Source organism: Rhinolophus ferrumequinum, chromosome 18 (assembly GCF_004115265.2).
Source record: "Rhinolophus ferrumequinum isolate MPI-CBG mRhiFer1 chromosome 18, mRhiFer1_v1.p, whole genome shotgun sequence".
Taxonomy (NCBI): Eukaryota; Metazoa; Chordata; class Mammalia; order Chiroptera; family Rhinolophidae; genus Rhinolophus; species Rhinolophus ferrumequinum.
Window position 1 is genome coordinate 29,953,677 of NC_046301.1, and position 13,709 is coordinate 29,967,385.

A 13,709-nucleotide genomic window follows, 5' to 3' on the forward strand; every position below is an offset into this window, starting at 1 on the left:
AGCACAAGATTTTAATTTTGGTGAAACTCATTTTTGTTATTGGTGCTTGTGGTGTCATAGCTAAGAATCCATTGTCTAATTCAAGGTCACACAGATTTACATTTATGTTTTCTTTTGAGAGTTTTATAATTTTACCTCTTATATTTAGGTCTCCGACCCATTTTGATTTAATTTTTGTATATGATGTGAGATAGGAGTCCAATATTTTTGTTTTTTGCTGTGGATATCTGGTTTCAGCACCATTTGTTGAAGAGACTTTTCGCTATTGAATTCTGTCACCTTTGTCAAAAATTAATTGACCATAGGGCCGGCCCGGTGGCTCAGGTGGTTGGAGTTCCATGCTCCTAACTCTGAAGGCTGCCGGTTCGATTCCCACATGGGCCAGTGGGCTCTCAACCACGAGGTTGCCAGTTTGATTCCTCAACTCCCGCAAGGGATGGTGGGCAGCGCCCCCTGCAATTAAAGATTGAACACAGCACCTTGAGCTGAGCTGCCGCTGAGCTCCCGCATGGCTCAGTTGGTTGGAGTGCATCCTCTCAACCACAAGGTTGCCGGTTCGACTCCCGCAAGGGATGGTGGGGTGTGCCCCCTGCAACTAGCAACGGCAACTGGACCTGGAGCTGAGCTGCGCCCTCCACAACTAAGACTGAAAGGACAACAACTTGAAGCTGAACGGCACCCTCCACAACTAAGATTGAAAGGACAACAGCTTGACTTGGAAAAAAGTCCTGGAAGTACACATTGTTCCCCAATAAAGTACTGTTCCCTTTCCCCAATAAAATCTTTAAAAAAAAATTAATTGACCATAAATGTTGGGGTTTATTTCTTAGCTCTCAATTCTATTCCATTAATCTGTATTTTATCCTTATACCAGTACTATACAGTTTTGATTACTGTAGTTTGACAGTAAGTTTTGAAATCAGAAAGTGTGAATCCTCCAACTCTGTTCTTCTTTTTTAAGATTGTTTTGGCTATTCTGGATTCCTTACATTTCCATAGGACTTTTAGGATCACTTTGTCAATTTCTGTAAAAAAGCCAGCTGAATTTTAATAGGAATTCCATTAAATCTGTAGATCAATTTGTGGAGTACTATGTTTCCCTGAAAATAAGATGTAACCAGACAATCAGCTCTAATGCGTCTTTTGGAGCAAAAATTAATGTAAGACCCGATCTTACAGTAAAATAAGACCGAGTCTTATATAATGTAATATAATATAATATAATATAATATAATATAATACAATATAATATAATAAATACCGGGTCTTATATTAATTTTTGCTCCAAAAGACACATTAGATCTGATTGTCCAGCTAGGTCTGATTTTCGGGGAAACACTATATTGTCATTTTAAATCTTAGGTCTTCTAATCCATAAATACGAGATGTTTTTCAGTTTACGTAGGTATTCTTCAATTTATTTCAAAAATGTTGTATAATTTTCATTGTCCCAAGTCTTGCACTACTTTTGTTAGATTTATTCCTAAATATTTTATTCTTTTTGATGCTATTGTAAGTGGAATTGCTTTCTGAATTTCAGTTTTGGATTGTTCATTGCTAATAGATAGAAATACAATTTATAGATTATGTATGTTGCTCTTGTATCCTGAAGCCTTGCTGAACACATTTATTATTTCTAATCATTTTCTGTGTGCACGCGCTCATGTGGATTCCTTCAGATTTTCTACGTATAAGATCATGTCATCTGCAAACAGAGGTAGTTTTACGTCTTCCATTCCAATATGGATGCCTTTTATTTCTCTTACCTTATTGACCTGGCTAGAACTTCCAGTATTGTGTTAGATAGAAGTAGCGAGAGCAAAAATCCTTGTGTTGTTCCTGATCTTAGTGGCAAACCTCAGTCTTTAACTACTAAGTATGATGTCAGCTGTGGGATTTTCATAGATGTCCTCTATCAAGGTAAGGAAGTTTGCCCCTATTTCTAGTTTGTTGAGTGTTGTATGTCATGAAAAGATGTTGGATTTTATCAAATGTTTTTTATGTGTCTATTAAAATAATTTCATGGGGCTTGCCATTTATTAATATGCTACATTACATTGATTTTCATATGTTGAATGAACCTTGCTTTCTTGAGATAAATCCCACTTGGTCATGGTGTATAATCCTTTTTATATGTCATTGGATTCAGTTTGCTAGTATTTAGTTGAGAATTTTTACATCTGTATTCATAAGGGATATTGACCTATAGTGTTTTACTTTCTTGTAATGTCTTTGGTTTTGGTGTGAGGGTAATACTGGCCTAATAAAATGAGTTGGGAAGTATTTCCTTCTTTTCTATTTTGGTAGAAGAGTTTGTGAAGGATTGGTGTGTGTGTGTGTGTGTGTGTGTGTGTGTGTGTGTGTTTTAATTATTTTTGAAACACTTGGTAGAATTTACCAGTGAAGCTGTCTGACTTTCCTTTGTGGGAAGATTTTTGACAAATTCGGTATCATTACTTGCTATACATCTATTCAGATTTTCTGTTTCATCTTGAATTAGGTTCTGTAGGTATTTCTAGGAATTTGTCCATTTCATCTTGGTTATATAATTTGTTGGTATACAGTTGTTCATAGAATTCCCTTGTAATTTTTTTTATTTCTGGAAGGTCAGTAGTAATGTCTTCTCATTCCTGCTTTTAGTAATTTGAGTCTTCTCTCATTTTGCTTTGTCAATCTATCTAAAAGTTTCTCAATTTTATTGCTTGATTTAATGAGCCAATTTATTTTGTTGATTTTTTCTCTATTTTGTTTCTATTTTCTATTTCATTTATTTCTCCTCTATGTTATGCCCTTCCTTCTGCTTAGCTTGGATTTAGTTTTCTCTTTTTTTTTTTTTTTTGTAATTTTTAAGGTAAAAGTCTAGATTATTGATTCCAGGTCATTTTCCATTTTTTAATATATACATTTATAACAATAAATTTCCCACTGAGCACCTCCTTACTTTCATTTCATACATTTTTGTCTGTTGTATGTGTTTTTTTCCTTAATTATCTCTAGTTTCCCTCATGATTTCTTCTTTGACATGTTGGTTAGAGCTGTATTGTTTAATTTCCACATATTTGTGAATTTCTCAGTTTTTTTTCTGTTGTTGGTTTCTAATTTCATTTCATTGAGTTTGGAGAATATACTTTATATGATTTAAAAATTATTGAGACTTGTTTTATGGCCTAACAATTGGTCTTCTCTGGAAAAATTTCCACACATACTTGAGAAGAATATGTGTTCTGCTGTTGTTGAGTAGAATGTTCTGTAGATATTTGTTAGGTCTACATGGTTTATAATGTTGTTCAAGTCTTTTGTTTTCTTGTTAATCTTGTCGTTGTATTATATTATTGAAAGTGGACTATTGAAGTCTCCAACTATTACTGTTGAATTATCTTTCTCCCTTCAGTTCTTACATTTTTTGCGTCATGTTTTTGTGGAATCTGGTTTTTGGTGTGTATATATTTTTAATTATGTCTTCCTCATGAATTAACCCTTTTTATCTTTATGAAATGTCCTTTTGTCTCTCATAACAAATTTTTTCTTTAAATCTATTTTGTCTAGTAAAGACACTTGCATTTTTATTTGGTTACTGTATACATGGTAAATTTTTTTCCTTTTTTTTTATTTTCAACGTATTCATGTCTTTGAATCTAAAATATATCCCTTGTAAACAGCATACATTTGAATTGAGTTTTTTGATCCACTCTGCCAGTCTCTGTCATCTTATTGGAGTGTTTAATCTTTTTAAATTTAACGTAATTATGATGAGATAGGGTTTACATCTGCCATTTGTTTTCTGATTTATGTCTGTTTTGTTCCCCTATTATTTGATTACTTCCTTCTTTTGTGTTTAATAAAGATTTCTAGCATACCAGATAAATCCCTTGTCATTTCTTTTGCTGTATTTTTTTTTGGGTTATTGTTTTAGTGTTCGCTCAGGGGATTGCCATTAACATCTTAATTTTAACAGTCTCATTTGGATTAACACAAACATAATTTCAGTAGTATAGAAAAACTTTGCTCCTTTATAGCTTAGTTCCCTCCCCCATTTTTTGTGCCATTATTTTTATATATATTGTGTGTCCATTACCTTAGATTTAAAATCATTGCATTGTCCAGTTTTCTTTTAAATCAAATAGGAGTAAAGGAAATTATAAGAAAAAATACATTTATAGTGCCTTTTATATTTACCTATATAGTTACGTTTACTGACACTATTTCTTCTTGTATATTTAAATTACTATTTAGTGTCCTTTCATTTCAGCCAAAAGAACTCTTTTTCTTGTAGGGCAGGTCTGCTGATATCAGATTCTTCTTCGTTTTGTTCATCTGACAATGTCGTAATATCTCCATTTTGGAAGGATAGTTTTGTTGGATATAGAGTTCTTGTTTGATGCTCTTCCCCCCTCCAGCACTTTAAATATGTCATTGTACTGCCTTCTGACTTCATGATTTCTGATGAGAAAATCAGCTATTAATCTTATTCAGCATCCCTTGTACATAATGAATTACTTCTCTCTTGCTTCTTTCAGATTTTCTTTTTGTCTTTAGTTTTCAACCTAAAGCGTGGCTGTCTCTCAGTTTACCCTACTTGAAGATTACTGAGCTGCTTGGATGTGTAGATTAATATTTTTCATTAAATTAGGAAATTGGCTATTATTTTTCAAATACATTTTCTTCACTTTTCTCTCTTTTCCTCCTGGTATATATTGTATGTATATCGGTATACATCATGGTGTCCCACAGGTTTTTGAGGCTCTGCTCTATTTTCTTGATTCTCTCTTCTTTCTGTTTCTCATAATAAATCATTTGATTGACCTGTCTTCAAGTTTACTGATTGTTTCTTCTGCCAGTTTACATCTGATGTTGAGCCTTTTTAATGAGAGTTTTTCATTTCAACTTACTGTACTTTTCAACTACAGAATTTCTATTTAATTCTTTCTTATAATTCCTGTCTCTTTATTGGTATTCTGTTCGGTGAGACATTTTTCGCATACTTTTCTTTAGTTTTTTAGACATGTTTTCTTTCGTTCTTTAATAATTTAAAATAGCTGATTTAAATCTTTGTTTAGTAAGTCCAACATCTGGGTTTCTTCAAAGACACTTCTTACTGACTGCTTCTCTTACTATGTACGTATCATACTTTCTTGTTTCTTTGCATGGTTCATAAGTTTTGTTTTGTTTTCTTAAACTGGACAGTTTAAATAGTATAATGTGGAAACTCTAGAAATCCCTATCCTTGGATTTGTTGTTATTGCTCTTTATTTTTGTTACTCTTTGTTTAGTGACTTTCCTGAACTTATTCTGTAAAGTCAGTATTCTTTGTGATGTGTGGCTTCTGAAGTCTCTTCCTTGTTAGCTTAGCGGTCAGCTAATTATTATCCAGAGAATTCCTTAAATACCTGGAACCAATACATTTCCCAGCTTTGCTGAGGGGCTCTGTATGTGTATTGGGGCATGCCTTTAATCCTCAGACAGGCAGTTTATAATTGTGCCTTAGCCTTCACTTTCTCTTTGCACCATGTCTCAAGGTCTGCCAGAGGTGAGACCTTAGGGACTTCTCAGTTCTTTATTGTGCATGCGCGTTGCGCTGGTCATACATACAGACCTAGGCATGTGCATAGCCCTATGCATAGGTCTTGCCTTCTTGATTCCCAGACCTATGTCAGAGCTTTTCAAAGACCCTCAGAGACTAATCTCATTTCTCAGCTTTTAAAATATTTTGGTCTGCTACTTGCTTGCTGCAACAATTATCCTCACCTCAGGCACCTGCAATGTTAAGTGATTGCCGTTGATTGTTTTCAACAAACCACTCCCTTTCTTTTCTCCTCCCAAGGAAAAGACTGTTCACACTGAATGAGGTCTGAATCAGGTCAAATAAGGACAGGCCTTGCAAATGGGAATTTTCAGGGAAACCCCAGACAAGTCAAAGAATGACAGTTCTCTTAGAATGGTGTTTTAGGGAACTCTAAACACTCTTTAGGTAGTACCTGTTATACTCCCTCCAGTGGCTATGAGACATCTCCTGGTTTTCACTGTGATTGCAGAAATACTGGTTTTCAGTCTACTGTGATGCTGGGATGATGTGAGTGGGGGTGGGTCAAGCTTAAAATGTCATAAAGCTATTCTTCTGAAAATTCGGCATTTTTTAAAGATATAAGCACTTCTTGAATTGTTGCAGGCCTTTGGTTAATTTCCAGGGTTCTGAAAAAGTTGATTCTGACCATTTTTGCCAGTGCTTTTATGGTAGAGCAGCTGTTTCTCTCAATGCTTTTATGGAGGACTGGTTTTTCAGAAGTCCTTAATCTACTCTTCTCACTGACATTACTCAAATTTAATAGATTTTGAAGGAATGTCTAACCCTCAGAAAAATTCCCCTGTAGCATTGTCCTCAAAGTATAAACATGGAAGATAAACACAAGCATACAAGGACTGGGGAATATAGCACCAATAAACCTGTGCAGTCATGTGCTACTTATCAGGGATATGTTCTGAGAAATGCATCAATAGGCGATTTTTGTCATTGTGTGGACATCATTGAATGTATTTACACAAATCGAGGTGGTATAGCCTTCTGCACACCTATGCTAGATGGTATGCCACAGTCATACATATGGTCTGTCATTAACTGAAATGTCATTATGTGGCACATGACTGTACTGATCAAAACTGCTTGGTGAAGAATTCTCACCAATCAAAAATTAAATTGAAAATATGGAATCTAGGCATTAATTGGGAAGGGGACAAGAGGGACCTTCTAGGGAGCATGAAAATAATCTATATCTTTAGCAATAGTCACGTGTGTATACATGTGTCAGAACTCATTGAACTATACACTTAAAGAGTAGTGCACTTCACTATATGTAAAATATGCCTCAATTAAAAATAAAAATACTGAACTTAGGCATGAGAAAACTGGGAAACTGTATGATAAATCTTGAATTCATTTAAATCTAGAACTGTCAGAAAACAACTATGGGAATTATGAATCCGGAACAGAATGTAAATGTTGACCATGCAAAAATGTCTTCCAAATAATCAGGATTTGGGTATGAAGGCTGGGAAGGGAGATCGGAGGAGGGTAGTCTGTATAGAGTGTATGTATTAGTTGTCTATTGCTACACAAAAATTTACATCAGACTGTAGCAACTTGAAACCTAAATCTTGATTACCTCCCTCAGTTTCTGTGGGTCAGGAATCCAGGAGGAGCTTAGGCAGGTCGTTGTGGTTCAGGGTGTCTGAGGTGGTTGCAGTCATCCGGAGCCTTAAGTCAGGCTGGAGAACTCACTTCCAAGATGGCTCACTTGCGTAGCTGTTGGAATGCCTCAGTTCTTCGCCACCTGGATTTCTCTATAGGCCCGGTTGAGTTGTCTCACAACATGGCAGCTAACTTCCCTCAGACCCAACTATCTCAGAGATAGTTGTAATGTTTTTCATGGCGTAGCCTCAGAAGTCACGGACTATCATTTCTGCCATATTCTATTGGTTGCACAGACCAACCCTGGCGCAGTGTTAGGGGGATTACACACAGGTAGGAAGACCAAGAGGATTATTAGGGGTCATCGTGGAGGCTGGCTACCACAATCTGCTAATTTCCTCAAATTTTTTAGCCAGGAGCCATTAAATACTGACCACAAGTTAGAAAATAACTTCCAACTTCCTAATGTTTTTGCATAATTGTTTTTCCTTGCTTTAGTGTATTCTTTTAGTAACTTTATTTCCCCTATGGAAGCATTTAGTAAACTTGAGTAGATCTTTCATTTTTCACTCTTGTTTATTTTAATTTTTTTTTGAGTTAAAAATCAGATCAAACTGAATTTAATATTTTTACATTTTAAAGTTCTGTCTGTGCTAAGATCTCATGTTAGTAATTATTTCTGCCTATTCTGTGTCTACATATGCTTGAAGTGATCTTATAATGAATGTAGTTATTTCTAAGTGGTAAGAAGTTGGATAGTTTTTTTTCATTAGCTTTCCTCTGAATTTTTCTACTTTTCTCTGAATTGCTTAGATTATTTTTTAATGAGTATTATGTTTCAAAAGAGAAAGTCAGACTTTCGAAATAAGTCATATAATATTCAGTTACAGTTAGAATGTAGGGAAACATTCTTCTCATCACTGTTGGCTAGAATATAAAATTGGGTACAACCTTTGGGGGGCAGTCTGGTAGTGCCTGTCACAAACTTTAATGCTGCTCATACAGTACAAATTAAAAATTCCATTCCTGTGAATCGACCCTAAAATATTTCTTCATATGCACAAAGATATGCATAGAGTGTTCATTGCATCATTATTTATAATAATAAAACGTGAGCAACAACTGAAATGTCTAATAATAGGTAAATATTTAAGGAATTATGATGTATTGTCTAGAATACCATGTAGCCATTAGAATGATGAAGATTCATAATATACTACATAAGAAAATTCCAAGGCATTATGTGAGAGAGATGTTACTTATTATACATAGAATAACTCCAAATTGCGTTTAAGAAAGCCCAACTAGATACGTGTGTGTGCACGCGCACATGCACGTTTATGTATTAAATGCATAGGAAAGAGTCTGAAAGGATTCACACCAAATAAACAAGATTACCTCAAGGATTGGAAATAAGAGAAGGGCTGAGGATAAAGGACTTTTTTTCTCTCTTGCATGCTTGTGAATTATTTTTATGGAGAATGCATGCATGTGTTTTAACTTAAAATTTTTGAAATGTAACTCTAGTTGCATTGTGGAAGGTGAATTGTAGAGATGACTGCAGTTCTCAAGTAGAAAATTGCTTGAAGAAGTACGTTCCACTTTTTCAACTGTGAAATTATCTTCCAATGAAAGAGGACCTGATCGTGAGAATTTTGTACTTTGTGAATCTTTTTCTTTTCATCAGATTTCAGTTGTCCAAGCCAAAGAGGCTGAGATTCCAAACTGCAGGAATGAGGATTGGACAGAAGATGAAGAGAATTTTAGGAAGAGAAAGTTTGGATTTAGTAAGCATTGTGAGGGTTGGGGGAAAGAGTAAAGTGGAGGATAAAATTGAGATGGGGTACACAGGGAGAAGAACAGATTAATAGGGAGAGGATATTGAATTGAATTTACTGTGTTAAAAACCTGTGGGAAATTCTCATGAAGCTATCTGGCAGATGGTTTGCAAGAGTAGGCTGGCACTCTGGCATTTAGATGATGTTTTAAATCATGATTGTTGATAGTTGGGATAACCAAAGGAAGAGAGTATAGAGTGAGAGAAGATGCTTAGAGATAGAACCCCGAGGACACTAACATGTAAGGAGCTAGCAAAGCAATCTCTGAAGCTGACTCAAAAGTTATATCCAGCATTCCAAGGAAGAAGAGGATGAGCATGGTCAGTAGTGTGACACTCCACAGGAAGTGGAAGGAAGAGGAAGCATTGAAATGTGTACTATTAGAGACGTGGACAAGAATGGGTTGTGGTGGAGAGCCCTCTAGTGGAAGGGTGCACAGCATTTGAGGAACCGGAAGAAGCCTGATGGAGCTATAGCTCAGAAAAGAATGTGAATGAGGCTGCCAATAAGTCAGACAGAAAAGTCAAGAACCACATGATTTCGCTCAGATGTGGGATATAAAACTGAAAGTAACAAACGAACAAGACAAAGAAACAAAAACTCATAGACACAGACAGTTTAGTGGTTACCAGAGGGTAAGGGGAGCAAGCGGGTGGTAGAAAAGGGTAAAGGGGATCAAATATATGGTGATGGAAGGAGAACTGACTCTGGGTGGTGAGCACACAATGTGATATATAGATGATGTATTACAGAACTGTACACTTAAAACCTATATAATTTTACTAACCAATGTCACCCCAGTAAATATTAAAAATTAATTTTTTAAAAAAAGGCTTTTTTGCCCTTTGAATACAATGTGATCACTTTCTTATTGGCAGGAAATTAATCAGGGGTTAGTGTTTAGTCTTTCGGTATATAAAGGTTATATGTAAAATTTTCTTCTGCCCTGTGAAAGGTAGAGAAAAGGTTTTTGAGGAGCTAAAACTTGTAGAGAATGACATTTTTTTCCAGCAGTGGGAAGTAAGAGGGAAGTTGGGGAAATTTTCTCCCAAGGAGAAGCACCCGAACTGACAGTAAAGAAAGGCTGTAGGGCCTTTTCACACCAAGCTCTGCTGAAGTTCCAAAGGCATGGAGCAGCCACAGAAGGATGGGTTAAAGAACCTTTACCTATCAGCAATCTGCTAAGAAAAATCATTGAAAAATGTGTTACTGTACAAATATAATTTCTATGGGCTTTTTCAGGAAAATCCTTCTTTATTACTTTGTTTTCTATATTTATTATATGAAAACAGATTAAATTTACGGGGAAGAAGATTTGTTTATTTTCTGCTCACACAAGAGACTAGACGGGAGGATAGTCTTTATTACCTTCTCTCCCTTTGTTTTATTAAATTAATAATTATGCATAGAGAAAATTGTGGAGAAACATATATTAAGAGCTGACATGGTTTACCTCAGAGTGGAATTGTCAAGGGAATGCTGAAATTAACTTCTTTTTGCACTTTGTTGTTTAACTTAATGGCATTGTTTATAAAAACAACCAATAAAGTATATAGTGTTTATAAGGGAAGGCTAAAAATAAAATAAATTAATACATATTTGTAGAACGATTAAGAAAACAATATAGAGGTATAGGAAGTCTACACTCTACCATCTTTGGCTATATATAAGTTTTTGTTACTATACAAAATGAAAAGTAAATTATGTATATATTTATAAAACCACACTTTTTTCATTTATAGCATTGGCATCTTTCCATATTGATACATAGCCTTTTTTTTTTTTTAAACACTGTATAGAATTCTAAAAACTTTTTTGGGGAAACTTTTTAATTGAAATACATACAGGGAAAATTGTTTAACTTAAAGGCTTTTAAAAAGTGAAGACACATATACAACCACTATCCAGATCAAAATCAAGAGCAGTGCTGCTCCCTAACGAAGCTTTTCTCCTACCACCTCCCGGTATAGAACCTTCTCCCCCGCAGCCATGGGTAACCACTATTCTGATTGCCATCCATACAGTTAATTTGTCTGTTTTATAATTTTATAGAAATTAAATCATACCGTTGTGTGAGGCTTTCTTTATGTGTGTTTCTGACTTTTTGAGGCCCACCTTATTTTTTGTGAGATTTATCCATGTGGTTGCATATGACAGTAATTTATCCTTTTTCTATTCGGTATAGTAGTCTATAGCAGAATGCGTCAACATCACAATTGATACAGTCTCCTGTTGATGGGTATTTGTGTTGTTTCACATTGGGGACTGTTATGGATAGTTGGCCTATAAGATTTTTTGTAAATGTCTTTTGAACACATTTTTATTGAGCATGTACAGAGTTCTTTGCACTACATAATGAGGAAAGAAACGGTTAGGTCATATAGCACGCATACATGCAGCTGTAGGAGATACCGCCCACTTGTTTCCCCAAATGGCTCTGACATTTTACCCTGCCGTTGGCAGTATAAGAGTTCCATATACTCCATGCCCTTGCCATGGCTTTTTGTTTGGTTGTTTTTTGGGTTTTTTGTTCTTGTTTGTTTTTGATGGCTATTTTAGAACATTAATTTAAAAAGTCTGCCCAGTTTTTTATTATGCAAATGTACCAAAATTTGACTCATCTTTTGATGGGCTTTTGCCCTTTTCCCCCACCACAGCCCAGCCAGAGCCAGGACATCTGTGGTTACCTAGTGGGCTCTGGTTTATTCTACGTGTGATGTGTGTGAGGGAGCTGTAATACTGAAAGTAAAAGAACTGATACAGTCTTTATTTTTTTTCCTTAAAAGATTTTCCTCACATTCCCACTGCTTTTGAGTAGTATGGTACCAATATGAAGAATCCATGTAAAATTGTTTTATTTTGTTGACGTGAAAATCAATTTTGATTTCATGGTAGTAAATGGTTTTCACTCTCGTTTCAGAGTAGTGTAAAAAACTAGTATAATGTCTGAATCTAGACTTTTGGTAAAAGCATTGCTAAACACGCCAGTTTAATTATACAGAATAATTTGCTTTCTCTTAGAATGAGCATACAGTGCTAGCTGCCAGCACCTGCATCGTAGATCTTCAATCCATTGGAAAACTGCTGTGTGAATTAAGTGAGAATGTTATCACTTAGGTTTTAGAAAACGATTTTAATTTCACCCTTTGAAAGTGCAAGGGATTTCCAGTCAGAATACGTGGCTTTGCAGCCCAACCTTTCTTTCAGCAAAACTTCCCTCCCCCGTTTCCTCACATTTTCTTCTAACATAGGTTTTTTTAAAAGTATGAAACTCTAGGGATTTGCTTTTAATGAGTTAAATGTGATCGTCAGACCTCCTGCTTCTTCTTATGTTAGGGGGTGTGAATACTTCATGATAACCACTCTTCCTGTTGTGCAGTATAGCTTTAAACAGGTGTTGGCACAGGTGGTATTCAGTAATATCCAGTTACTATAAGTAATTCCTTGGGAGAGTTTAGATTCTGTTAACGCTCTGTGATAGTGTCTGGTCCTTTGAAAAGTGGCTTATGGGCATATAAGACAGTTTCATCTTTCCTATTATTCTGTGCTTTGCCAGTTGTGTATTGAATTATTCACTTTTGGATAGCTATAATGACCAAGGAGCATGTGCTTCTGTAAGTCTATGTGTTAGAAGAACGTCTTTACCTCTAGAGCTTTCTTAAGAGATCATATTGCAGCATAATTCTAAAACTCTTCCAGTTTGTAGTTATTTGTACTGAGGTACATAACAAGTCTGAAATGCCTAAGTGAATTAACAAATAAGCTAGAAATAGTATTGAAGAAAGCATTTTCAATGACCTCTCCTTTCCCAACCCCTCTTTTTATCAGTATCAATAATGAGTAGCAAAACTCGCTGGCTTGAATTTTTTTCTTCTCAATATGTAGTAGAATTTCTAATATTCTAAACTGAAATTGGGGTGAAGGTGATGGTGATTGAAGCAGCAAAAATCTAATCAACTTCTGATAAATAACTATTACTTAGGAATCTCTTCGTTTAGCTCATATGTTCATGGACCTGGTGTAGAGATTAATTTTAGAGACCGCTTGAAAATTTTGGTTAATGAAATACTTTGACCTCTGAGTACTAGCCTAGCCAGTGTCAGCCTTTACAAAGAAGCCCGATGTTAAATACTTTGCACAAGAATAAAGAACCCAATAACCTAGAACCAACAGAACCCTCCTTAATTTCCATGTGATTCCAGCACCTGCAACAGCTATTTCTCTTTCTGCATAGGTATCAGTCAGAGCCGGATCTCTCACTGGCTGTTGCAGCAGGGATCAGACCTGAGTGAACAGAAGAAAAGAGCATTTTACCGATGGTATCAACTTGAGAAGACAAACCCTGGTAAATACCATTTCCTTTTTTCATTGCATGTGAAACGAGACATATGTAATTAATTACTTTGTTGAATCTGCCTGTCTTCACTAAGTTTGTCTCATAGTTTACTGTTGTTTCTTATATGCCAAAGAACACTCTTAAGTGTAAAACCTAAGCCATCATTGTACCAGTTTTTAGTTTAGTGTCTAATATCATCTAGTCTTTTTTACTTCTCCCTCTAAGGTGCCTCTTTCCAGGTTTTATAATATTTCTAACCAAAGATTGAAAGATGGATCATGGTTGTCAGTGGCCGATTTTTTTCCTTAACTGTTGGTTCACACGTCAGATTCCATATCTAGGTTTTTGGGGT

The 13,709-nt window shown here is 35.5% G+C and overlaps 1 protein-coding gene across 10 annotated transcripts in view; it reads left to right on the top strand.

Annotated features, from left to right (window-relative positions):
• HMBOX1 (homeobox containing 1) overlaps positions 1 to 13,709 on the top strand; it is a 185,228-nt gene that overhangs the window by 97,220 nt on the left and 74,299 nt on the right. For all 10 annotated transcript variants that reach the window (XR_004425653.1, XM_033135064.1, XM_033135058.1 and 7 more), the window contains exon 5: positions 13,256 to 13,366. Coding sequence is in view for 9 of the 10 variants with exons in the window: in XM_033135064.1 (XP_032990955.1) it covers positions 13,256 to 13,366 (111 nt within the window). In the remaining variant the exon portion in view is untranslated. The remainder of the gene's footprint in view (positions 1 to 13,255; positions 13,367 to 13,709) is intronic.